This window comes from Poecilia reticulata, chromosome 8 (assembly GCF_904066995.2).
Source record: "Poecilia reticulata chromosome 8, P_reticulata-male-v2, whole genome shotgun sequence".
NCBI lineage: Eukaryota > Metazoa > Chordata > Actinopteri > Cyprinodontiformes > Poeciliidae > Poecilia > Poecilia reticulata.
In genome coordinates, this window is record NC_088837.1 from 23,026,404 (window position 1) to 23,053,532 (window position 27,129).

The 27,129-nt window shown below is 35.8% G+C and overlaps 3 protein-coding genes across 6 annotated transcripts; 1 reads left to right on the forward strand and 2 right to left on the reverse strand.

The window, feature by feature from the left end:
* Window positions 1-140: 140 nt before the first annotated feature.
* On the reverse strand, window positions 141-7,304 carry mylpfa (myosin light chain, phosphorylatable, fast skeletal muscle a). Of its 2 annotated transcripts, XM_008416329.2 has the most exons (9): window positions 7,275-7,304; window positions 5,037-5,132; window positions 4,786-4,899; window positions 3,929-4,027; window positions 2,058-2,133; window positions 1,866-1,970; window positions 1,704-1,782; window positions 1,569-1,617; window positions 141-877 (listed from the first exon to the last, which is right to left on the reverse strand). In XM_008416329.2, exons 1-9 carry the CDS (start codon window positions 7,287-7,289, stop codon window positions 776-778), a joined length of 735 nt encoding a protein of 244 aa, XP_008414551.1. In that variant the 5' UTR covers window positions 7,290-7,304; the 3' UTR covers window positions 141-775. The 2 variants fall into 2 exon arrangements, with proteins under 2 accessions (XP_008414551.1, XP_008414552.1); XM_008416330.2 differs by lacking the exon at window positions 5,037-5,132.
* Window positions 7,305-13,422: 6,118 nt separating this feature from the next.
* Window positions 13,423-20,275, reverse strand: pheta2 (PH domain containing endocytic trafficking adaptor 2). Of its 2 annotated transcripts, none has more exons than XM_008416338.2 (4): window positions 20,146-20,275; window positions 16,583-16,670; window positions 16,187-16,487; window positions 13,423-14,030 (listed from the first exon to the last, which is right to left on the reverse strand). In XM_008416338.2, the coding sequence occupies exons 2-4, from the start codon at window positions 16,661-16,663 to the stop codon at window positions 13,627-13,629; spliced, it is 786 nt and encodes a 261-aa protein (XP_008414560.1). In that variant the 5' UTR covers window positions 16,664-16,670; window positions 20,146-20,275; the 3' UTR covers window positions 13,423-13,626. The 2 variants fall into 2 exon arrangements, with proteins under 2 accessions (XP_008414560.1, XP_008414559.1); XM_008416337.2 differs by lacking the exon at window positions 20,146-20,275 and adding an exon at window positions 18,080-18,741.
* On the forward strand, window positions 19,770-25,544 carry cd2bp2 (CD2 (cytoplasmic tail) binding protein 2). 2 transcript variants are annotated; one of them, XM_008416331.3, is made up of 7 exons: window positions 19,770-19,906; window positions 20,196-20,274; window positions 21,394-21,526; window positions 22,937-23,094; window positions 23,723-24,302; window positions 24,387-24,472; window positions 25,277-25,544. In XM_008416331.3, the coding sequence occupies exons 2-7, from the start codon at window positions 20,200-20,202 to the stop codon at window positions 25,385-25,387; spliced, it is 1,143 nt and encodes a 380-aa protein (XP_008414553.2). In that variant the 5' UTR covers window positions 19,770-19,906; window positions 20,196-20,199; the 3' UTR covers window positions 25,388-25,544. The 2 variants fall into 2 exon arrangements, with proteins under 2 accessions (XP_008414553.2, XP_008414555.2); XM_008416333.3 differs by having other exon boundaries at window positions 19,771-19,906; window positions 21,397-21,526.
* Window positions 25,545-27,129: the final 1,585 nt, after the last annotated feature.

Consider the following 27,129-nt stretch of genomic DNA (forward strand, 5'->3'; position numbering starts at 1 on the left):
TAGATTTCCAGTGACACAGAGAGAGTGTAGCTCCTGTTTTAGAGAAAAACACTGAATTATTTTAATAACTGTAAGCTTTTGGATTATTATAGAAAACTATCATATTGTCCCCTACAGAGCCACTGAACAAGCACACACTGTAAAAAAGCAAAGTGGTTTTTATTCACATTTTGTCCCTTTATTCATTACAGAGGAAAGGCATTGAAGGTCACTGGATCTTAGACAGCTTATGGAAAAGAAGAAGATGATTTCATGAAAGCGCGAAGGAGTGGAGGGAAAGAGATCGAAGACGTTAATGTTTTCTTTCGTCCCGTTCTCCCCATTCCTTCAGCTGATTGGTTTTTTTTTTTGTTCTCTTTTCGCGGCAGGAAAACCGGCATCGCTTTAAGGATGCTTTTCCAGTTTAGTCAGAACGTACTCTCACTTCCTCTCTGCTGCTTGCAGCCAAAATGGACGTTCTCACGCGTTGGAGCGAGAACCAATGAACCCGTTTTCCTCTCGGATACCGAGGGAAAGGCAGACAAGAAACGAAATGAAGAGAGGTGGTTCGAGTAAATCTTGATGTTGGAAATGTCACAGGATAATTTTATTGGAAAAGAAAATCATCCCTATTCCCCATAAGCAAACATAGACTTCCCACAGGCGTCAACCGAGTCTCTGGGTGTGATTGGTTGAGCTTGTGGGTTTACACAGAGAGGTGAGCAGGGAGGAAGAGGAGGAAAGAGGAAGGCAGAAAGCAGAGGGATGACTGTCTTTCTCGTCTTCGTCCCTCTCTTTACTCCTCCTTCTCCTCTCCGTGTGTGATGACGTAGCAGATGTTCTTGTAGTCTACGTTGCCGGCCACATCTGGGGGGAAGGCGGCCCACATGTTCTTAACCTGCAGGGGGGGATCAATCGAGTCGTTAATAAAAATCCTGTGAAATTAGGATTAATTATGCTTTTCAGACACTTGGGTCAGCAAAAGAGCCAGGAAAGTTAATCAATCTGACAGCTTTGTTTTGTTTTAAGCAAAGTTTTTAAATCTTCAATAGGATTTTGATCTAATGTGCTTCCTGGAAGAAATTGGGATCACGCTATAGGCGAAACAAAACATTCGTAGATAATGTACGACGGCGTGTTAGGGCCATTGCAGATAGAAAACAAAAAAAAAGTTAATTTCCCTCAAAAAACTTAAAAATTTGAGAGAAAAAACTCAGAAATTTTGAGATTAAGCTCAGAAACCTAAAAAAAAAAAACTCAAAAATTTCTGAAGTCCAACATGGTAAATTTGTCAAAAATTCATCTCACAAATTGGAGGAAAAAAACAACAACTTTGAAATGTGTGAGCTACACACATTTAACATTTGCAAGAAAAAGAAATTGATTGATCTGAAATTTTCAAGAAAAATCTCAGAAGTCACTGAATTTGAAAAGTTAAAAGATTTGCCAGAAAAAAAAAAACTTGGAAATTTATAATAGTTGAGAATTTGAAAGAAAAGCCTGAGATTTTTGGAGTAATCTCAGAAACGTTTAAACTGATACATTTGTCTTTTGAACAACCAAAGCAGCTGAACAGGCTGAGCTCTTACATCTTCTGGGGAGAACCTGTCGCACTGAGTGGTCAGGAGCTCCTGGAGGCTGGAGGAAGGAGATCCAAAGGGTTAAAAGGAAATCTAGTCACGATCCATCAGGTGGATCAAAACCAAGGAAGTCCGAGTTCTTACAATTCCTTCTTGATGGTTCCGGTACCCTCAGGGTCCAGGACTTTGAAGGCAGCGAGAATGACATCCTCGGGATCAGCACCTGGTACGAAGAGGCGGTTCAGTTAGTTCTGCTAATGCTAGCTGATGCTAACTGCAGCGCATTGTGTGTCCAGCGGTGCCCACCCTTCAGCTTCTCGCCGAACATGGTGAGGAAGACGGTGAAGTTGATGGGGCCGCTGGCCTCCTTGACCATGGCCTCCAGCTCCTCGTTCTTCACGTTCAGTTGACCTTAACGGAGCAGAACCGGAAATCAGCACAAGAGGTCGGGAAAAGGAAGCGAGGCGGCGGACAGAACGGGTCGCAGGCAGAGCTCACCCATTGAGGCCAGGACGTCCCTCAGGTCATCTTTGCTGATGATGCCGTCTCTGTTCTGGTCAATGATTGTGAAGGCCTGAGAAACGGAGAGCGGTTTGTTACCGGGGAACTTTCTTCACATTCTGACATGTCGAAGTAACAAATATATGAGAAAATGCACAAAAACAGTCGACAGCTTTCCTCCTGTATCTCCAGAGTTAGAAAACTGAGTCCACAATGCAAAAACACAAAATCTTACCAACTATTTTGGTCTAATTTCTAGTGCAAATGTCGTAGTTTGCTTTAAATAAGACAAAAGTAAATTACAAACAACTTTTCAGTGAGAAATAGCAGCTTGTTTTAAGTCGACAGTTATTTAACATTGAGGAGAAAGTTCTAGTTCCACTGGCGGATTATTTCACTCAGTGGAACTAGAACTGGGTTGCTAGGTTACGACTGGGCCGGTTGCTAGGTAACGATAATGACATGAGTGAAATAATCTGGCAATGGAACTAGAACTTTTTCTTCAATATGAAGGAATTATTTACTTAAAACAAGCTGATATATCTTGCTGAAAAGTTACTTGTAAGTTAGTTTTGTCTTATTTTAGGTTTTACTGAGATACTTGAACTACAAACTAGACAAAAATAGTTGGTAAGAAATGACTTTCTGACATTGACAGGCCAAGAATATTCTAAACTTTATAGAAAAAAAACAAGAAAATGTCTTGGCTCCAAAACCTAAACAAACAAAAAAAAAGCTAATAAATTTTAGTATTAAAATTAATGTTAATTGTAATTAATATTTATGTTTTCTAGGAAGATTTTTTTTTTTAGAATCTTTCTAGAAATAAAACAGGAATTTATTTGATCTCAAAAAATGTAAAATTTACCCCCCAGAAATGTTTAATGTTAATATTAGAAACTGTCTAAAAAAAAACAAGGAAATTTCTGATCTCCAAAAATCAAAAACTCACGAGAAAAAAACTGAATTTTTTTCATCAACCTCAGCAACTTTCTAGAAAAAACTCCGAGATATCTGAGTTACTTTGTCTTATTAAAAGTGCATTTGCACTAGAAATGTGACTTTTTTATTTAGAGTTTTTGCAGAGTTAAGGTTTCAGCTGTGAAGTGGCTTTTCCAAAATGTCAGATTTGGCCTTTGGGGTTTCGGGAACGGGGGGTGGCTGATCCGCCCTCTGGCCTCCCTGGTCTTTTTTGGGAACGTATCATCCGGGCCCAGCTGTCCGCTCCGCTCCACGATGTGCCAGTGTAACTTAAGACTCAGTCGCCAACCTTTTCCTCAACCCTCCAGACTCGCTTTGCTATTTCTTCCCCTTCCCGTTTTACCCGCAGGCCGTTTATGTGCTGATACCTGCAGATGCTTTCCATCTGCGGAACGCATTAAGATCGCTGCAATCATCGTGCCGTTCCTCCACTAAGTGCCACTCAAGAAGCCGGTGTCGTTTGTCGCAGACGGCATGTTTTCTATTCGGGAAATCGTCATCCAATCTGCTCAGCCAGTCCACCTAAAATTCAATCTCTGACTTTTAACACCTGCGTTCGTTTTTCTAAACTCGCTTAATTTCATGCTATAGTTCTCCCTTTTTTTTTTTTGCTTCTGTGTTGGAGTGTTTGCTGTAACAAAGAGCTACGAAATGTTTGAATAACAGCTGAGCAGGAGGTCAAAGGTTGAGCAAAATATGGAGCGCCTGAAATGCCGTCAAAGTCTCTAATCGCATTCAGCTGCTTACTAAACTCTCAGGGGAGCGGAGGAGGCAGCTGCTGCCATCCAAAAGCAGCTACAGCTAATTTTAATTAGGAATCACTTCATTTATCACTCTGTAATTGAGTTTTTTTGGAGTAATCAGATTGTGATGGATTTGAGTCTCACCTCTTTGTACTCCTGAATCTGGCTCTGCTCGAACATGGAGAACACGTTGGAGGAGCCTCCGTCTCCTGCTGCTGCCCTCCTCTTAGCCTTCTTTGGTGCCTGGATGGGAAACGCACAGCGGGTTCTTTAACATGCTAACATCTGCAGAAAGTTCCTCTGAAGGTTTTTAAAATGAAAACAGCACATGCATGAGTTATTTTTTAACTTAACAGCCACTAATGAGGTGCAGCACACAATGATTGCTGCACTTGAAATCACAAAATCTAAAAAAAAAGTATTTTTTGTGTAGTTTTTAGAGCAAATATTGTAACACATTTGAAATAAGACAAAACTAACATAAGTAATTTTTTAGCAAAACATAAGATCTTGCTTTACGTAGATAATTTCTTAACATTGATAAAAAAGTACTAGTTATGAAAATATCTCATATTTATAACTAGTCATTTTTCATCAATATTATTTACTTAAGACAAGTTAGTCCTGAAAAGTTTGTTTCGTCTTATTTCAAGTAGAAACGAGACAAAAATACTTTGTAACTTTTTGTGTTTTTGTAGTGAAGATTTAAATTTTTCTCCAAATCCGAATTCTTTAGAGAAATGAATAAACATTAGGTGGATTTTTGTCATTTAGTATCTAGCTCTGCACCAGTATGCAATAAACCACTAAAATTATTCTCTACAAAGGTAAAAATAAGTGATTTCATCGTGACATAAGAACGTCAACAAACTGATTAAAAAAAATTAATAAATTCTTCAAATAAAGAAAAAAAATCGGAGTAAAATCCAAAGTTTTGGTTGAATTTTCATCCAGATATTTCCTTCAGAAAAGACCAGAGGAGCAGGAACGCTGCTACTCACCATCTTGAGGTGGAGGTTTGGAAGATCAAGTAAGAACAGAAAGTGTGAAGCCGCGTTGCACGGATATTCCCGGGAGCTTTTATACGATTCCTCATCGTCTATCTTTAGCCTCCGCTTCAAGTTTGGATGGAGATATAAAGAAGAGAGAGAGAGAGAGAGAGTGGAGGGGAGCTAAGGAGACGGAATGGCGGGACAGCTATCACCTTACAGGAGATCAGAAATAGACGCAGTAGTCTTGGAATTAAGCAAACCTGATAGCTGCGGGACTTTGCACTCCCACGTGGACTAATAAGGATATGCAGAACATAGATGCTCAGCTGGATCGCTGTCCCTCCTCCCGGCTCCGTCTGCTTACAGGAAGATGCCGCGTCTACTCTATGGTTTTATTTTTGGTTTGCGATGCGCGTAGCGATTCTACTTTTTATACACGGATGCAATTTTTGGCTCGGCCAGCTTTGTGAAGCTGAGATTTTCCCACAGAAGTGACGACAGTGAGGTCTTCTCATGTTTGGCTCTAATTAAAATAACAGAGCCTGAGAGTGGAAGGACAATTTTAATATGCACTATCAAACATTTCTCACGTTGTTTTAAGTGTAAACTCAGTTTTTCTACGTTTATACGACTTTCAGGAAATCTAAAACTGCGAAATTAGCTGTTAAAATTAAAGTAGATGCATTCACCTTTTTGAATATAGAAATTGGTGTTTATTGTTTTTTTTATTTGCAATAAACTTTAAAAACTCAAAATTTTGCCAACTATTTTTCTGTAGTTTCTAATGCCGCATTACATAATTACATAATATCATTTTAAAAAGTAAATTTCATTTAGAAAATGGCAAAAATATATTTTTATAAATTAATACTTTTTCATCAATCTTAAGGAATTATTCACTTAAAAAAAGCTCTTATATCTTGCAGAAAAGTTACGCTTATTTCAAGTGTACTTAAGAGATTTGCACTAAAAATAGACAAAAAAAAATGTTATTATTTTTGCAGTGAAAAGTTTAATTTAAATCCAAAATCCTTTGAGGAATTAATAAACATTAAGTGCATTTTCATCAATTAGCATTTAGCTTTGCATAACTACGTCTTGGACATGCAATATACCAATAAAATGATTCTTTGATAAAAATAAGTGATTTTTCATCAGATAAGAAATAGTCACTGCTCATTATATAAAAATGATAAATTTAAATAAATCTTAATGTTTTGTTGCCAATAAATCAAAACAAGAAGATGACTAAATCGTGATTAAATACAAAATTTGAATAATAACTAAAACAATTTTGCAATTACAAAAAGGTTTGTAAATGTTTGCTTTTTATTTGTGCTCTTTTGCTCCTCCTCGGCTTAAATCAGGGGATTACTGGCCGGACGCTCCGTCCATGAAGGAACAGCTGAGAGCAACCAAAATAGCAAAATAAACCTGATTGAAAGTCAAACGTTATTTTTGCTTTGTGCTTGTGATTATGTGCGATTCCACTGATCTCATCTGTCTTTGATCTTTACTGGTTTCCACTCCTGCTGCTGTAATCTGGATTAACCAGTTTCATGTTGGAAATCCAGAGACTGCCGGTCTTCCTCTGGTTTACATTGTTACGCAAACCAGAGCAAAAAAATACATCTTAGTTCATTTAGGTCGAGTTTTTAGTGGAAATATTTATGACAGTGTCTTATTACAGATTTAAAAAAGGAGGAAGAGTACATTTCCAACAAGAAGCGCAGAAGTTTTTACATTAATTTTAGAAATTTTCTGGAAAAAACTTTAAGAAGTGGAAAATTTACTGGAAACAAATTAATTTTGAGATTTTAAAAAATGTAACATTTTCGACTTTAGAAAATCTAAGTTTTTTTCCTAAGAATAATCAAAAAAAATTCTGGGTTTCTCTTTTTGAAAATATTTTCTGAAATTTCATTTTCAGAAAAGAAAGCAAGCAAAAAAAGGAAAAATGTAAAAATAAATTAATTGGATTTACTTTACCGGAGTTGTCAAACATAAGGCCTGGGGGCCAAATCTGGCCCGCCACAGCTATTTCCGTGGCCCTTTTAATTCTAGGGATTCACAAATTCAAGATTACAGTTGTGTGCTTAAATATAATTTTATCAATCAAATTAAAGCAGTTTTATCTGTAAACTGCTGAATTACATCAATGTGAAAACATGGTTGACATTACTTAACCTTGAAAAGTGTTCATTGAATGTTCAGAGACAGATATTTCTAAACTTTTTACAGTTTTTATTTTTTAGGTTTTATCACTGTATTCTGCATTCATGATCTTAATTTGGCCCAAAATTAAAATTATTTTTGACACTCTCACTGAGAGTTTTTCAAAATAAATCCAGTATGTTTATTATTTTAGCTAAAAAAAAAAGTTTCTCTGGTGTGTTTTTGACGTCTTCTTCACCTGGGACAGGAATGAAAAACCCTCCGTAGAAATAGTGAGAGGCGGCTGAGACACACCGGACTGTTGGGTGTTTTTACATATTTACATGCGACTTTAACATCTGTTTCCATACAGATGTTTGTTCTCTGCAGAATCTGCTCCTCCGCAGTCTTCAGTCACCATCAATCACTTTCTAGACCATCGGTATGCCGGACTGTAGGATCTGGAATGTGAAGAAGCTCTTGGGTTGACCTGTGGAAGACCGACTGAAGGAAAAGAAGAAACTGTTTTCTATAAATAATATATAATGTGACCTGTTACCCTTTGGTCTGAATGTGTGTGTGGATGGCTGTTGGACCCGTGTTCATCTCTGTGTTGTCCAGGGTGTACCCCAACTTTCACCCAGTGACTGCTGGAGATAGACCAGCTATGCTTCCATGAACAGGTTGGGATAGATTTATACGAGACCGGTCAATTACGTTTTTTGCACAAAATCATTGTTGGATATCAAAATGTTTGTTTGGTCAGTTCAGAATGAGTTGTTTCAGGGCGTCCTGTCACTTTGAGTCCAAATAATCTGCTGCTGGCCACGCCCACAAACTCAACGTTTACACGCTACGTGAAAATGGCTGCAAACAGATGCGCAATTATTCAACTAATTATAAAACTTCGAGTAAGTCAAGAACAGCAGCCATAGCGCATACAGCGATAATGTGTTTTTTACAGACTCCAAGTTTTCGTTTCTAAAGAGGAAACGCTGATTATCCAGTTCCAACAGCAAAAGTTTTTTTTTTTTTAATTTACAGAAATCAATCATCTGTGGTGACCGCTTTAAAAATCTTTCTCTCGTTACTTTATATATATATATATATATATATATATATATATATATAATGTTTTTTATATATATCAGAAAAAACATCTCAGAAAAATATCTACCGTTAGTGTGAGCTACGTTGATGTTCTTATTTGAAGCGCAACCGGATGTTCTCTATTAAGGATACGTCATGGAGAACATAGACATGAATACGTACGTGAAGTGAATACGTCCATATTGGCATGAATACGTATTAATGTCTATAATGGAGACGCTGCTAATGGCGGACCGGCTAACACAATCTAGCTGACCTTACTGAATACATTTTATGATACTCTGGGTTACAACAAGCTGGTGAAACTAAAATAATAATAATAATTTTAAGTCCGATGCCAGCAATAAAAGCTAGCGGTATTTGAAAAAAGAAAAAGTCAAATCACAGACGTTAACATACTCACTGGTTTACAGCGGTAAAACGAAGTCACGTAGATCTCCGCGGGGGTTGCTAGGTGATGGGCTGGGGTTGCTAGGTAACGGCTTAGTGCCCGTCGAATCCGGAGGTTTTAACTTATTGCCTTGTTTTTTTAAGCACTTGGATTGTTTTTATAAGCAGTTGAGAGCCAAATTGAAGTAGAACAATGTGAAAGGGAGGAAAGTTTTGACTGAACTATAAGTGTGAAGTTTTCTTTTTTATTTATTTATTTTTATTGTCATCCACTATTGACTTTGTGGAACTCGGCACAAAATCGTCTTGCCATTTTAATTTTGTTATAATGTAGCATTTCCCATTACACATCTGAACAGAAGGCCAGACCAGATTGAGCTTCAATGAAGGGAAGAAACAGAAAGAACAAAAAGTAAAATATCTGGGAAAATTGTAGAGAAGTAGCACAGTGAGACAAACACTAACAAGTCATATTAAAGTTAAGCAAACTCCAAGTTTACATTTGTTATATTGGACTGAAAGGCATCTGCAAATGTCACTTTCTGCTGCAGTTCTCTGACTGAGATTTGAAGATATTTTTTAACCTCTTGTTAAAAAATATCTTCTGTGGGCGTCCAGACTTGTGACAACGGCTATAAGGGACTCTGTGTCATACTTATAATTCTGGAAACAGGAAGTCTTTTGTTGCTATCTTAACTGTAAAAAAAAAAAGTATAATAAAAAATGCTTTATATTTAACGATTTAAAACTGTAATATGTTGGGATTACTTTTTCTTCCTTGTGAGATTACTGATTAAAATATTAATTTATTTTAATTTTCTGCACATCTGTACCGCTCACGTTTAATTTTGTTTCCTCCTCAAATTAGTGGGATTTTATGTACTCCATATTTTAGTACAGAAACAGGAAGTCAGGTTTACTACTCCAAAGATAAAAATAATCTAGATTTAAGAATCATGCTTCAGTTGGATTTATTATGTAGAATGTATTTATTATTATTATTATTATTATTATTATTATTATTATTATTTTTTTATTATTTATTATTATTATTAATAAATCTGGAACCTTTTTGCTTTATTGTGAACATAGTCAAACTTTTTTGCATTTTTTTAGGGTTATTTCTGCAATAAAGCATTTTATATTGTTTTAAGGCTTCTTGTATTGAGAAAATGTAAAAAGACTACAAACAGTCTAAATAAGTAGTAAAAAGGCATGGTTTGAAACTATTGCACGGTGCTATGTAAAGACCCTTTTGTCATTTTAATTATTTTCTCCAGCAGCTCAGTTCTTTATCTTTTCAAATGTCCTGCTTGATTTTTTCGTTTTTAACTTTCATTTCGATTCAGTCTGTTTTCATTTCTTGATTCCCTCACATTCCAGATGTTCAATTGTGTTTTTCCTCATATGAAACTAAAGGTATTATTATGAATTTTAGAGTCGGTGGTTCACCTGGTTTCAGTTCTCTTCTGCAGCTCCCCTGCTGGTCGCATCTTACTGCAAGTTTTACTTTCTTCCAAATGCCACGTTTTTAGTATTTTACTCATAATTTCATAATAAAGTTTCAGCTACATACTGAGCTAAGTATGTGTACAGTTAAAATTCTTTTTTGTTGTTGTTGATACATTGCATATTTGGATAGTTATTCCCTCTGGCTTCAGATGCCATGTAGCTGGAAGGATTTTTCCATCTTGCAGTCATCATTATGCGTAACCATGGCAACAAGACTTTTTTTGTCCTTTTTTCATAACTTGGAGAAGCTGATTAGCATTTTAAAAGCTCAAATAACACCTGAACTATGACCAAATCCCCAAAGAACTGCAAAAGATGCTTTTTGGAATATTTGGCCTGACAGTGATTTATAGAGCAGCTGTAAAAGCGAATGAGGTGGATTAGCAATGCTCGTTCGTCATCCAGAACATGGTACTGAGAAATATTGTCTCTCCTCCAAACAAAGTGAGCTGTTGGCATGTTGTAACAGTCATGAGCCATATAGCATGAGTCTTCAGTCAGAGACCTTCTACTATTGGCTGGAAGACTGACTGCTACGAGAACCTTGCTTCCAGGGCTTCACCTCCCACCACGAGTCTTTGCAGATAAAACATGTTAAATAAAGGGAAGAAACAGAAAGAACAAAAAGTAAAATATCTGGAAATTATGAAAAATTGGAGAGTAGTAGGAGAAAGTAGCACAGTGAGACAAACACTAAACCAAGTCATATTAAAGTTAAGCAAACTCCAAGTTTACATTTGTTATGATTGGACTGAAAAGGCATCTGCAAGATGTCACTTTCTGCTGCAGTTCTCTGACTGAGATTTGAAGATATTTTTTAACCTCTCTGTTAAAAAATATCTCTTCTGTGGGCGTCCAGACTTGTGACAAACGGCTATAAAGGGACTCTGTGTCATACTTATAATTCTGGAAAACAGGAAGTCTTTTGTTGCTAATCTTAACTGTAAAAAAAAAAAAAAAGTATAAATAAAAAAATGCTTTATTTACTTTAAGACGATTAAAAAGATTTAGCCAAAAACTGTAATTTCTTAATGTTGGGATTACATTTTTCTTCCATTGTGAGATTACTGAATTAAAATATTAATTTATTTTAATTATTTTTAGGAAATGAATCTGTCCACATCTGTACCGCCTCCACACTGTGCATCGTTATCAATATAAACTTGTTTCCTCCTCAAACTTAGTGGGATTTTATGATACCTCCATATTTTTAGTACAGAAAAACAGGAAGTCAAGGTTTACTACTCCAAAGATAAAAAATAAATCTAGATTTAAGAAATCATGCTTCAGTTGGATTTATTATGTAGAATTGTATTTATTATTATTATTATTATTATTATTATTATTATTATTATTATTATTATTATTATTATTATTATTATTATTAATAAATCTGGAACCTTTTTGCTTTATTGTGAGAACATAGTCAAACTTTTTTGCATTTTTTTAGGGTTATTCTGCTGCAATAAAGCATTTTATATTGTTTTAAGGCTTCTTGTATTGAAGAAAATGTAAAAAGACTACAAAACAGTCTAAAATAAGTAGTAAAAAAGGCATGGTTTGAAACTATTGCACGGTGCTATGTAAAGACCCTTTTGTCATTTTAATTATTTTCTCCAGCAGCTCAGTTCTTATCTTTTCAAAATGTCCTGCTTGATTTATTTCGTTTTTAACTTTCATTTCGATTCAGTCTGTTTTCATTTCTTGATTCCCTCACATTCCAGATGTTCAATTGTGTTTTTCCTCATATGAAACTAAAAGGTATTGTATAATTATGTGAATAAAGAAAGAAATGCTTTAGAGTCGGTGGTTCCACCTGGTTTTCAGTTCTCTTTCCTGCAGCTCCCCCTGCTGGTCGCAATCATCTTACTGCAAGTTTTACTTTCTTCCAAAATGCCACGTTTTTAGTATTTTACTCATAATTTCATAATAAAGTTTCAGCTACATACTGAGCTAAGTATGTGTACAGCTAAATTAAACTTTGATTCATTCTTTTTTGTTGTTGTTGATACATTGCATATTTGGATAGTTATTCCCTCTGGCTTCAGATGCCATGTAGCTGGAAGGATTTTTCCATCTTGCAGTCATCATTATGCGTAACCATGGCAACAAGACTTTTTTTTGTCCTTTTTTCATAACTTGGAGAAGCTGATTAGCATTTTAAAAGCTCAAATAACACCTGAACTATGACACCAAATCCCCCAAAGAACTGCAAAAGATGCTTTTTGGAATATTTGGCCTGACAGTGATTTATAGAGCAGCTGTAAAAGCGAATGAGGTGGATTAGCAATGCTCGCTAACATTTGAGCTCGTCATCCAGAACATGGTACTGAGAAATATTGTCTCTCCTCCAAACAAAGTGAGCTGTTGGCATGTTGTAACAGTCATGAGAGAGCCATATAGCATGAGTCTTCAGTCAGAGACCTTCTACTATTGGCTGGAAGACTGACTGCTACAGGAGAACCTTGCTTCCCAGGGCTTCACCTCCCACCACGAGTCTTTGCAGATAAAAACATGTTAAATAAAGCATTTTTTCAATTCAATTGTCTTGTCTTCCCCCCTCAGAAGTAAATTTTCTCAAAACAGTAAGTTAGAGTCACCATTTACATTCATTTAATTTCCAAAACAAACCACTGAAGGATTGATTTTCAGTGAACTGATGATGAAAGCCTGGATTAAACAAACTAATTTACTTTAATGTTATTTTTAAACACCTAAACATATTTAATACCTGTTGGTAAATACTGAAGAAAAAAAAAAAAACTTCCAGCAAACAAAACATGTTTAAACTTTCTGCTCTCTGATTAGATTTTTAACCTTTATATCAACTGAAATTGGTGAATGTTTGTGCAGCAAAATTAATTTGTTCTGCTATCATTTTAAAGGTATTAATAAATGTTTCCAAAGCTCATCAAAGGTTGACAAGTCGGTCCAAATCAACATAATCAAACCAATTTGTTGTCTAACTGTGCTGGTCAAATCTGGCACAACTCATTTATACAAGTTTAGTTTGATTTTGTTAATGTGAGAAGGAGGAGCAAGTTGATGTCTGGTGACCTAAAACAGCAAAAAAAATAAATACAAGGACAAAAAAATTCTAACTTTATTGATTTGAGTTTTTGTGAAATTACTGCGACTGAAATGTTTATATTAATATTATTAATTTCTTGGTGTTTTACTGGTATTTTCTTGTATATTTTTAGTTTTTAAAATCTATTTTATTGATCATTTATCTATCTATGATGTAATTATCATGAAGTGCTTTACTCAGATGAGGGTGCTTTAAATGTGTTTTATAAATAAACTTTGATTTGGCCTCTGAAAATTATAACGGCACAGACAAAAATGTAGCACAGTTGACTGATATTTTTTTTTTTGGTTCATTTTGTGAATGTGGACCATCTGGTTGACCTTCGACGACCTTGGGAAAGATTTTTTTTCCCAAGGTCTGAAAAGTGCAGGGGTTCAAATTCACTCGGATGGGGATCAGAACTATTTTTTTTATATACATTTCTGTTTTTTCTTTAAGTCAGATCAGGAAAATATCACTTTGTCATAAACAAATAAAACATTTCAAACGAGTATCTGAGCCTCAAACTCTGTGAAAGTCAGAGCAGAATGACTCACAATGTTCCAGTTCCTGACTGAATAACTTCATCTCAGTTCCCTTTCAGCGCCTTTCCTTCAGCCCAGATCGATTAGAGCTTTCTCACGTTGCTCCCTTTCTGTTTGGCGACTCCTCAGCCACTCCTCTCTTGCTTTTTGAACCTCCTGCCCATAAAAATCATGAAGTTTACTGAACTCCACGAGTGGGTCGGACCCCACCAGAGGCCATTCGCCGTACAGCGGCGCCGGTCCGTTGAGCGGCGTCACGTGAGCGTTTCTCCTCGGCCACTTTTTGGGCGACTTTTTGGCAGCCATTTTAGTAGGCATTGATGGTGGCGGTAGAGCATCGCTGGCGCTGAAGCTCCTCCCCTCCCTGACGAGTGAAAGTGGGAGCAGTGCTGGAACCAGGAGGCTGTTGGTGGGCGAACTGAGGGATTTGAAGGAGGAGCAGGAGTTGGTAGAGTCCTGTTGCTGTTTAGCTTCTGCAGGAACAAGAAGAAACAGGTTAAAAGTTGTTGCTTTATGTGCTTTAAAGATGCGTAGCAAGAGTTTTATTCGTGTCCATTATTAGTCGTGTTTGGAAATAGCAGCACAACTTCTCAGATCAGTTTCAGATCAAGAAACTAATTTTAAAGGTGACCTACTATGCTTCCTTGAACAGGTTAGGGTAGCTCTATGACCTCTACAAAACATAATTATTACCTTTTCTTGTGTAAAATCATTCTTAAGAATGTTCAGTTATGCCTATCTTGAACTGTTTTAGGGCGTCTTGTCACTTTAAATCCAAATAAGTTGCTGCTGGCCACGCCTCCAAATCAATGTTTAAACTCGCACACGAAAATGGCTGCAAACAAATGCGCAATAATGCCACTGTACATCTTTGAAAAGCAGAAGTGGAGCCTCTGGCACAACCAACAAGAATGTAGGAAGTGGTTTCTGGGTGGTATAACAACAAAACACTTATCTTTTCCAGCAGCCATTGTACAGTGCATACAGGGGTAAAACCAGCTGACCAAATGTGCTGGAGCTCCGCTTGAGTTGCTAGGTAATGGTCAAGTGTGACTTCACTTTTTGGAGGTTTTTAAATAACTAATTTTCCAGAAACCAAAAAACATTAATTTATTTCCTAAAGCTGAACAGTTTTTAGAAGCAGCTGAGACCAAAACGAAAGTACAAACTGTGCAAAATGTGAATTTTGCTTCCTTCAAGATCAGACAACATGCAACAAAGCGAGTGACAGCTTTTGATCTTCAGTTGAATAAAAACAAAACTGAAGTTTTTATATTTGGATCTAAAGAGGAACCATCTAGACTCAGCAGACACCTTCAGTTTTTAGAGACCAGGCAGTCAATCTGGGTGTAGTGATGGATTCAGACCGAACCTTCAGAGTCACATAAAGACGGTTACAAAGTCGGCCTTCTATCACCTGAAGATCGTTTCCTGACAAGATCTAGAATAACTCCAGGCCTCTCAGGTCTTCTGGTTTTAGTCTCCTTTGCAGAATCAGAACCAAACATGGAGAAGCAGAATTTAGTTTTTATGCTCCACTAATTTGAAAAGAAAACTGCAAAACAGCCGAAACACTGAGTTCCTTCAAACCAAGGCTAAAAACCACCTATTTAGAGTTGGTAATGACTAATAATAACTGGAACATCATTAAGTTTTGTCTATATTCCAACTTTTTTTCTTTTATTATGCCACAGCAATTAATTATTTAATTTTCTTATTTCCTTGTGTCCCAAAGCTTTAGAAATGGCTTAATAATCATTTTTCTACTTATATAAATGATTTCTTGTATGTTAATTATTTTTTCTCATCAGAGCATGGTGTGTTGCTTTTTGAGACATTTTAGCTAACCTGTTCTGATCATTTTATTTTCGTTATTATTATTATTCTGCAGGTCAGACAGTAATTAACATAATGTGAACTGGAACTGAATCCTAACATTTTAAATGGAGAACTTGCAGATATTGACTTGCAGCTTACTGAAGGAGGGAAATACATTGCTAACACAAAACACTGAATGCTAAAAAAAACACAGGAATTAAAATATTTTCTGTCTATGGGATTTTACATCTACACTGCAAAAACACAAAATCCTACAAAGTATTTTTGTTTAGTTTCTAGTACAAATATCTTACTACACATGAAATAAAACAAAAGTAGCTTACAAATAACTTTTCAGCAAAATATAGGAACTGAAAAAATCTGTTGTGATAGACCTGTTACGTAAAATGTACACGTTGCTTTTTTCGTACTTTTATTTGGGTTTTTACTGCTTCTATAAACAGACCAAGTATTTACAAAAGCAACCAGATGGTTTTTTGGCAATAAGTTGATGTTTTTTGGTGTCTGGAAAATTGTCTGATTCAAAAACCTTCAGAATGTAACATCACAAATCAGCAGGCACTGCCTGTTACCTAGCAACCCCAGCAGAGTTACATCTGTTACCTAGCAACCCAAGTGGAGCTCCAGCACAAAACAACATCCTGTATTGCTGAAGTTACTTGTAAGTTAGTTTTGTCTCATTTCAAGTGTGCTAAGATATTCACACTAGAAACTAGACCAAAATGTTTTGTAAGATTTTGTGTTTTTTCAGAGTACAATCTAAAAAAACACAATATATCTACAGACACACCTTCATACTGCCTCCCCAGGTCTCTCACCAGATTGGAGAGGTAACAGTGGCTGGCCAGGAAGAGCGCTTTAACCCAGCGCCCCTGAGTCTGAGCGTCTCCGGCGGCAAACCTGTAGGTTTTGAGTCCGGACCCGAACTGCAGGGCGAAGGGGAAAAACCCGTCAGAGTCCAACATCTGGACCGTGCAGCCCTCCAACACGATGACGCCCAGAAGGTGACGGTCAGCCGGACGCTCCTGGTAGAACAGCAGGTTGGCTTTCAGCACAAACCACCGCCTGTGGTAAGTGGCATTTCTCTCCTTCTGTTAAATCAGTAAAACAAATATAGAAGTTATAAATCTCTTTTTCAGATAATCAAAATGTGATCGGAGGTTTGTGTTTGATTGCTTTCCTGAACCTTTTTGTAGAGATATCCCTCCTTATCCACTGGAGATGTGCATGACAGGAAATGGGTCAGAATCTTTTCATGGAGCTTCATTCTGACTCTTAAAACACAAAATACATTTAGAAATCACCGAACTGCTAAAAAATCAAACGTTCACAGTTTCAAGAGCAGATTTTTAAATTCCTGCAAATACAACGCCGTTAAGCCTCGATCAAAGCAACAAGTTAATCTGATTTATCTACTTCCACAGTTGAGTAATAACTAGTTACATTTACTCAATTACATTTACTCAAGCAACTTTTTTGAAAAAAATTATTCTTTGGAGTATTTTTACTATACTGTACTTTCTACTTTTACTTACTTTTATTATGAAGTATCTCTACTCTTATGAGTTAAATTTCTGGATTTGTTTTAACTAAACATTTCCCAGACACAGACCTGCAGTTTTTATTAAAGCTGCATAAGTTTTTTATTGAAAAAAACTGATTAGATTTTTTTTCTTTTCCCTATTTTTTTTTAATAGGAATTACTGCAATTTTGGTCCTTAAAAGACCAAAATTTCCACTTACCTTTATGTTTTGATATAATTTTTGAATATTAAATGATTGATAATTTGATCAGTCACTCAGTACTTGAGTACTTTTTACCAAATACGTTTTTACTCTTACTTGAGTAATTTCTTAGACGGCTTCTTTTTACTTTTACTTGAGTAAAAATATGTTGAAGGATTACTACTCTTACTTGAGTACAATTTTTGGTTACTCTACATTCTTCTGATTACTGCTTTCACAACTGGTGACTGATTAACTGATAACTAAAATAACACTAGTTAAAAAAATCAGAAAGATAGAAATAATCTTAACGTAATCCATTTCCTTCTTTTGGTGACTGAAGATTTTAAGGTTAAAATTATTTAACTGCACAAATGACAATCAATGCAAAAATGGACGCAATTATCATAAGGAAAAAGTAATTAAAAATAAATTAATCCTTAATTTAGATAACAATAACAATAAACTTGATTTAGATTTTAAAAATGGATGTTGTATAATTAGAGTAAAATTATATTAATGACAGGAAAAAGTTTTTAACTGCAGATGCATCCTTTGCTGCAAATGATCAAGCGTTCGCGAAAAGAATGCTACAGGCAATAAAATGTACATTTTCTTATTTTAAAAACAATTGTATTATTTTTTTTGTATTTCTAATTAAGTAAAAATCTGCGCCAATTTTTTTATCCGATTAATTATCGTCAAAAAAAATGCGCCAATTTTTTTATCCAATTAATTATCGTCAAAAAAAAATCTGCGCCAATTTTTTACCCGATTAGTTATCGTCAAGACTGATAATAGAAAAATTAACTGATAGCTAAAATAATCCTCGTAGTTGCGCCTTAGTTTCCACAAAAGTTTAAAAGAGAGAAGAAGAATAGAAATAATCTTAGCTAATCCAGTTTTCCTTCGTTTGGTGACTGCAGAGAGAAAATGATAAACAGTGACTCAGACTTACCTCAGTCGGGGTTGAATCTCCCGCAGGGTCAACTCGCTCTCTCAGCCTCTCTACAACCAATTAATTAATATCCTTCTCTCGCTCTTTTCCATCCTGTCGCTTATAAAGTCGAAACCAGTTGTTTCCCAGCTGGCTGACTCAAGACGACCCAGACAACGCTTGAATATTTAGTTTCAGGTTACTAACACTGGTTCTCTCACGAGGACGAGGGGACGGCGTTGAAATATAAATAACCCGACCCACTTCCTGGTAACAATACCCCGACACATTATCGTCTGCTTTGAGCTGATGGGATTGGACGCGGCTGAACCAAGAAACTAAAAAAATTCTTTAAAAATGCAACTTATGACGAGAAGCGTCACCTGGAAGTGAGACGCTAACCGCTGTTAGTTTTCTCTCTCACTTCCTCCTTTAAGTTTATTTGTGATTCATGTAGGTGGTTGATTCTTTAGGGAGTTGCACAGAGATGCGTTAATATGTATTTATGCTGAAAGCAAGCAGAGAGACATTCACTGACCTCTGGGAAACGTGGGCTATTTTTGTTATGGATAATGTGTTAAGACTTCAGGGCTGAGTCACCGTAACTGGCTTTTAAAATAAAAATATTCCAGTGCATGTTGCTTTCTACCACTTATCTACATATTTTTTACATATTTATGACAGGTTCTCAATAAGTGGGTTAAAACTTTTCTTAATCACTCATCTGAAAAAATAGATTTTTCATAAGGAAAATTAGCTCACATCATAAAATGGGTTTTGTTTTTTAAAAAGCTGAATAATTAAGAAAATGTCAGTGATGATATGTAGGGGGAAAAAACAACAACAAAAAAACTTGGGCATTAAATTATGGATGTTTAATTATCAAAGAAGTTATTAAAATAGATGTCAGTAAATATTACATAGGAATTTTTTATTTAGGGAAGAAAGAAAAAATTGAAAAAAAGAACAAAAGTCTTTTGGCATCAAGAAGTTACACGGATTTGGTAGATAAATATAGAAATAATAATAATTAGAATAACAATAACAGTTAATAATACTTATTAATAATATTAATAAATATTAGTAACCACAATATTAGAAATAATTAATAGTAATTCAATAAATTACATAATTTTAATTTATTTTAATTTTTACTTTCTGTGTAGAATAACCCAGTACGGTACCAGAAGTGATAGCCTAACTAACTAACTAACTAACTAACTAACTAACTAACTAACTAACTAACTAACTAACTAACTAACTAACTAACTAACTAACTAACTAACTAACTAACTAACCCATTTTGTAGTTACAATTTGAATAAATTGGCAAAGTAAATAAACAAATAAATACTACCCATTTCTTGTCTTCAGTTAGAATAAAATAAATAAAATAAAAACTTTGTTTAAAAAAGACTGCATTAAGTACATAATAATTCAGTCCAGTCTTCACCGGAACTGATGAATATTGATCAAACCCAAACACGGTACCAAAATTACTACAGACATGGTGTTTTTTTTTTCTAAATAAGTAAAAGTTTTCACAAATGTCACACTAGGGTTTACAAAAATCAACTTTCAAGATGCAATTATCCAGTCCATATATTTTCAAATGTTTGTCTTTGACTTTTTGAATTTAAGATTTAAAAGTTTACAGGTTTCTTTAAAAAATGTTGATCTGCATTTTATTTGCTGGGAGCTTTAAAATTGTGTTTTAAGTATCATGTTATATTAAGTTAGCAGTCATTTGCACTCCTTTCCATAAGGGGGCGATAGAGCGTCAGGGCTGTTTTGTTCAGCAATGTCAAAGTGCAACGACGAGGAAACGAAAACGAACTATTTTCACCAGGTTCTTACCATTCTTTACATATTTATTAATTCATCAGGCGCAATTCCTAAACATACGTTTTAAACTCTGTGTGTATCTAATATTTAAGCTCTCGGCGGCTTTTAATCTCTAAAAAGTGTTTGATTTACGCTTCACATGCTCTCCATGCGCTGTGATGTTTTTATTTTGAGCTAACGTTGCTAACGTTGTAGCATCAAGCTGCATGTTTAATTTATAAATCCGCTGATGATTTAACTCACCTTTAAGCTGCCCTGCGGTAGTAAAGGAGTCTCCTTATATCCTTCTGTAGCGCCATGTCGAAAAGAAAAGTCACATTTGAGGACGGAAACGGGGAGCTCGACCTGGAAGATGACGGCCTGAGTAAAAAGGTGCTTCTTTTATGCTACTTAGAGATTAAAGCGTTATTCTGGCGGTATCCAGTGAACTGTTTGCCAACACACTGCTTAATAAAGCAGGATAAGTTGTTTTTATTTGAAGCAGACTACGAGCTACATTAATGATGAAAAAAAAAAAACTTGGGCAGATTGGTTAAATAATTCTAAGCATGTTAAAAATAAATTTATCAAATCTTTGCACATGTTTCACTAAAAGTGCGTCATTTACAATGACAATTACTATGGTGATGTCAGATAATGTGAAAAACGATTGTATTTGGTAATATGAAAGTAAAATGAAATTCCGGCTAACCATTTGGGGAAGCATTTATTCTTTAAAATATTTTAGTCAGGCTTCAAAAGGTCAATAATGATCATTTCTGTAGCCTCAGAAAATGGTTGTGTGTCTGTTCTGATCAGATTCCACTTTATTCATATTAATAAATCTTCCTCACGCACCTGACTGACTTATACAGAGTACCTCAAGGTTCAGTGATTGGATCAATTTTCTTTAATATATGTACAAATATATAGCAAGGGATATATTTCCACCATGCTCTTAATGTCGGGTAGAAGAACTGAACAGAAAATAATTTAAAAGGAAAACTGTCAAAAACTGTCTAGAGAGCTGTTGCCTCCGTAAAATAAAAGTAAAAAAATAAATTTGAGAGCTTTAAAACTTTTGCACAATACCATACAGCACAGTGAATTTATATCAGATTTCTCTGTAGCTGTAAATCTCATGTGTGGCTGCGTCTATTTACGGGCATGTCTAAACTTAGCTTTCAGTTAGCAGAACTTGAATGTCTGTCTGACTGGAAGCCAAACCGCTTACAGCCTAATGAAGCTGTTCGTGTTACATTTTACACGATGGAAAGGAATTTTAAATTGTTTCGCTTGACTGAGCATAAGAAATATGATACTCCTGCTTGGTTACTGCAGTGGAAAAGACGAGTTAAAGACCGCTCTGTTCTGATCATCTGAAAAATGAAGAACTCTTATTTTAGCTTCACGATTCTTTGGCAGGTTTTTAATGTGCTTCATAAATAAGCTGACCTGGATGATTTTCTTCCATAAAACAGTTGTTTTTGTGCTTTTCACCCTGTGGTGAAGCAGAACTTTGAGGCTGTCAGTGGACCAGGCTCCAGATTTAAAGGTAAACACTCCCTGGACAGTGATGAAGAGGACGAAGGCGACGGCGCAGAGAGCAGCAAATACAATATTCTCGACACTGATGATGTGGAGGGTAGGTGCTGTTGAATATTTTAAAATAAACTTGCAAAATTATTTTCAACCACTTGAATTTGCACAATTTTTTTTACTAATGTAAGTGTGTTATATTGGGATTGTATGTGACGGAGCATCATGTCAGAGTGGAAATAAAACCAAATTTCTTATGAATAAAACTGTTTTATGTGTTACAAAGCGTTTATATTCATCCCCCTTGACTTTGTTACCCCTAAATAAAATCTAGTGCAAGTAATTGCTTTTAAAAATCATTATTAAATGGAGTCCAACACTGCAAAAACACAAAATCTTACAAAGTATTTTTGGTCTAGTTTCTAGTTCTTGGCACACTAGAAATAAGACAAAACTAACTTAGAAGTAACTTTTCAGCAAGACATAGGAGCTCGTTTTAAGCAAATGATTTCTTAATATTGGTGAAAAAGTTCTAGTTCCACTGTCGCCGTAACCTAGCAACCTCAGCCAAGCCTAGCCGTTACCTAGCAACTCAGTTCTAGTTCCACTGGCAGATTATTTCTCTTGTAGCAAGGAAAAATGTCTTGTTATAAGTGAAATAATCTCCCAGGGGAGCCCATACTTTTTTATGAATAAAATATATCACAAAATATTGCAAAAAAAGTTTAAGTCCACATCACCCATTGCTAACTAAAAAGTTGGTTGCGTTAACCAAAGCATTAATCATAAACATTACTTCTGCTAATGCTAAGGCACTAAACCATCATTGGATTTATTAGAGCTAATGCTAAAGCGTGGAAGCGGACAGCAACAAAACGCTGACCATGGCACATAGGGAGATAACAGCGTCCCTTCAGCTAACTGCTATTGACCTGTTGTGTTCACTAGTAACCTCTTGTCTTAAACTTGATTCATTTATATTTTATTTTGTACAACAAAACAGACAAGTAAATTAGTGCCTTACAATTTACCCAGAAACATTAATTTGGGGGAAGCTAAGTACGCTAAACGTTTTCATTAACTAAGCCAAAAATTAGCTGCTGTTGTTAGCATATTAGCGGAAAATATGCTAAATGAAAACCAGGTATCATTTTCATCCCTTTCACTATTATCTACTGCTTTGTCTTGATCATTTAAAATCACATAGTGTAGTTTTTGCAACTTTGCAAAACACTGTATGCTTTATTCTTCTATTTTAAATGATTATTATTTCACTTTCTACTGATTTGTAGATGTACTGTTTATAAAACTCATCCAGAGACGCTACATAGACGCAGAGATGCTATGAATTAGCTTCTGCTATAAGCACTATGATGCAGACATTTGTGTCTGTCCCTATCAAATAAACTTAAATTAATTAAATTCTTTTAGTTTATTAATAGCAAGGTTATGCTTTAACTTATAAAATAAATAGTTGGAATTAGTTTGATTTGTCAATGGAAATTTTGTTTTTTAGGCCAAGAAGGAGCAACAATTGACTACGATGAAGGAGTTTCCATTACTCCTTTTAATCTGGAGGAAGAGATGCAAGAAGGACACTTTGACTCCGAGGGAAACTATTTCATCAAAAAGGAAACACAAATTAGAGACAACTGGCTTGACAACATAGACTGGGTATTTAGATATAAAAGAACATTATGTTTGCTTTATTTGCGCTTTACAGCACAAAATCTAACCAAGTATTGTTTAGTTTCTAGTGAAAATATCTTAGTACAGTGGAAATAAGAAAAAAACTAACTTAGAAGTCAATTTTCAGCAGGATATAGGAGCTTGTTTAAGTAAATGATTCATGAATATTGATGAAAAAGTTGTAGTTTCACTGGCAGAGTATTTTACCTAAAACATTGGAAAACGTCTTGTTATTTAATTTCCTTTTGGAACTGATTGAAGTATTTTTGAATTGAATAAGTGAAGTAATCTCCCAGTGGAACTAGAATTTGGTTGCTAGGTGACGGCCTGGGCTTGGCTGGTGTTACTAGGTAACAGTGTAGCGTATGTTGATAGTGACATAAGTGAAATAATCTGCCAAAGGAACTAGTACTTTTACATTGTACATTAAGGAATTATTGACTTAATACAAGCTCCTATGTGTTGCTGAAAAGTTACTTCTAAGTTAGTTTTGTCTTATTTCCAGTGTACTATAAGATATTTGCAGTAGAAACTAGACAAAAAATACTTGGTAAAATTTGGTGTTTTTCCAGTGAAGCAATTTGTAAGAAGTACTAAAAGGCTTTTCTTGCAGGTGAGAATAAAAGAGCAGCCTTTCAAGAAAAAGAAGAAAGGCCTTGCAGCCAAACGGAAACGCAGAGCTGGCGACGAGGACGAGGCTGAAGAAGAAAAACAGAGAGAAGAGCAGCAGGCCGACCAGGAAGAAGAGGAGGAAGAGGAGGCCGAGCCGGCAGAGGATCCGCTGGCGTCCTTAACGCAGCTGCAGCTCACCGAAGCCGTGGTTGAGTTGTTGCAACCCGGAGAAACGGTCGCTACCGCCCTCCGGAGGCTGGGAGGCCTCAGCGGACGAAAGAAGGCGAAGCTGAGGGAAGACAAAGATCCCCCGGACGAGCCCAACCGGGACACGGAGAAGCTCGACAGGCTCACAGCGTTGGCAGACAGACTGGTCGGATCCGGGATGTTTGAAATTTACCAGCAGACGTATGAAAAACTGGCGCACATGATGAAGAGCATGACCAGCAAGCGGCCGGCGGTGGAACAGAAACGAAGCGGCGGCGGCGAGGAGGAAGGGGACGAGCTCGACATGTTTGGGGACAAGTTTGACGAGAAGGTTGGAGAGAAGTCCGAAAACAAAGACGAGGAAGACAAAAGAGGTTATTACGTCAGATTTTTTTAAAATGTTTTTTATTTTTAACTGATAAATGCTTGGTTTGATTCATTTATTTCTATTGTTTTAGTGAGTGATGAAGTCCTGTGGGAATACAAATGGGAGAACGAAGAGAAGTCTGAAATCTACGGGCCGTTCACCAGCGAACAGATGCAGGTAATGCAGAGGGATTGTTTTAATCTTTGATTATTCTGATGATTAATCGATTAATCAGATAAAAAATTTGAACCATTCTGTGGATTTTCATTCAAGCCTTTTTTATTCAATATTTGAAATGCATTAAAAGATGCAAATAAACAATTTAATTCTATTTTTAAATAAGAAAATAAACATGTAATTGCTTAAAATGTAATAACAGCACTCCTTTAGTTTACACTTGATCTTTTGTAGCAAATGATTCATCTGCAACTAAAAAAAATGAAACTACAAATTGATAGCAAAAGATGGTTAATAGAAGAAAACAAATGCATATATATATATATATATATATAATACAGTTTTGGCTTAATTAATATTCTGACTGTGTTTTACTTTCAGCAAATGGGTTTTTGTTGAGTCTATAAACTCCAATTAACGATTAATCGATAAGTAAATTAGTTGACAATTGTTCCAGTAATCGATTAATCACGATTATTATGATCAATTGTTGTAGTCATATATTGATGCAATTAAATTTAAACCCTAGAAGTAAAATATTGTGATTAATTCAAATGTAAATGGTAGAAATTGCTGTAATCTAACCAGATTGCATTTTTAAGTGTAAACAATCTTCATCTCTGTGATCATAAACAGAAGTTTAGCGTTACTAAGGATTTAAAAGGTGTTTTTGTTTCTCTACTTTTTGCAGAGTTATCACTAAATCCCATTAGGTTTACTAGATTATAAAGTTGCTAACTCGTCCTCCATTTAACCCCAGTCTGACCTGGTGGGCTTTAATCTCCTTACTGTCTGTTTCTGCAGGGTTGGGTGGATGAAGGCTATTTCAGCAGCGGCGTCTACTGCAGGAGGGTGGATCAGGGGGGATCTCAGTTCTACAACTCGAAAAGGATTGATTTTGACCTCTACACATGAATCATGTGCATCAAATGAATCACAACCAATGTTCTGTGTCAGCGTTTCCTGTTTTACAGGCTTGTGTTCTGAGTTTTTGGTGTAAAAATGGAATATTTTAACTCTGCCTTTTGCTTTCTGCAAGTTGTTTTTAAATAAAGTTTTGTCCTGGTCTGGATAGAGGTCATATTATGGGTGGTAAATATGTACATTTTCAAAATAAACAATCCCAATGGCAGAATATCTTTAACAGCAATTAAAACCAAATTATTCTCATGATTGTATTGAAGAAAAATGTTTTTCAGGATAGTTTAGAGCAGTGGTCCCCAAACTACGGCCCGCGGGCCAGATCCGGCCCGCCTCCACATTTGGTCCGACCCCCTGAACGACACCAGAGAGCATTTAGATTTTTTTCAAATACCGTATTTTCTGGACTATAAGCCGCTACTTTTTTCCTAACTTTGAACCATGTGGCTTACAGTCTGGTTTCGGCTTATATGAAGATTTTTCTTCAACCACCAGGGGGCTCTTTAGCAGGAAATGAATCATTGGAAGTCAAAATTGGAAATAAAAGGAAGCGCCCATTAAAACGGAATTAGGTTTCCTAGGGAATTGAAATTTGAGAATGTTGTTGATCAGTTAAAAAGCATTGAGGGGGAAAAAGAAGATTTTAAGTTTTTTAAATAATACTGGGATCATTATGAGAATTTGAGGTATATTAGGATCCAATAGATGGCAGTAGTGCAACAATAATGGATGCAAGCTGCTGTTGAAATCTAAAGAAGAAGAAAGCGCCCATTGTCATTTAGCACATGCTAGTAGCAGACATTAAGGATCAGTTACCGTTCGGAAACTACTGTAATCAGTTCATTTAAATCTAAACTTGGCAACTTTTTCTTTTTCAACCGTAATAAATGTGATATTCAATTGACCTGTTATGACTCAAATTTTGGGTGTCCGCCCCCCTCTGGAAAACTTAGAGCAGCTGAAATATCTACGGTTTATTCCCCTGTGCAGCTTATACGTTGTTTGTTTGTTTGTTTTACTTTGGGGGTGCGGCTTATAGTCCAGAAAATACGGTATTTATTTCATAAATGGTGTTATTTCCTGGATTTTTTTCTGTGAAGAACCCAGAGAGGGTTATTTGATTGTGCTTTCTGGAAAACAATACATTTTTACATTTAGGCACTGCTGCAATTGTTACACTTTTTCTGTTACAAACTGACTCCGGCCCCCAACAGAGAAGGGAAAAGTTATGTGGCCCTCACAGGAAAAAGTTTGGGGACCCCTGGTTTAGAGTAACGTCATCCTAAAAAGCGAAATCTAGTTAATGGACTCTAAGATACAGCTCACTTTAGATTTAGTCGGCTATAAAAATTGCCTTAGTCAGTTTTCCTACTTTGATCTTCTAAAACAAGTCAAGATCAAATCTACCCGTCCACAAACAAGTTCTTAATGTTTCTTGTAGCATCACACATGATAACTGATCATAGTTCACTGGAAAACAAATAGTCCACTCCCATCATTTCACTTTTTAAATCAAAATCTGAATTTTGTTGAAACTTCCTTGGTTTACTAAACTGTTTTGCCTTTTGTGATGTCATTGACCCAAACACACTAAAAGAATAATTATCTTCCTACCCCCCATTTATTGTGCTTTAAAACCAATTGTAAAGTCCTGCAGTTTAAATTTAATTACTAAAACATTATTTCTTATTGTGGGTATGTATTTTTTGTATGTTATGACAGTCATGAGGCAGCCA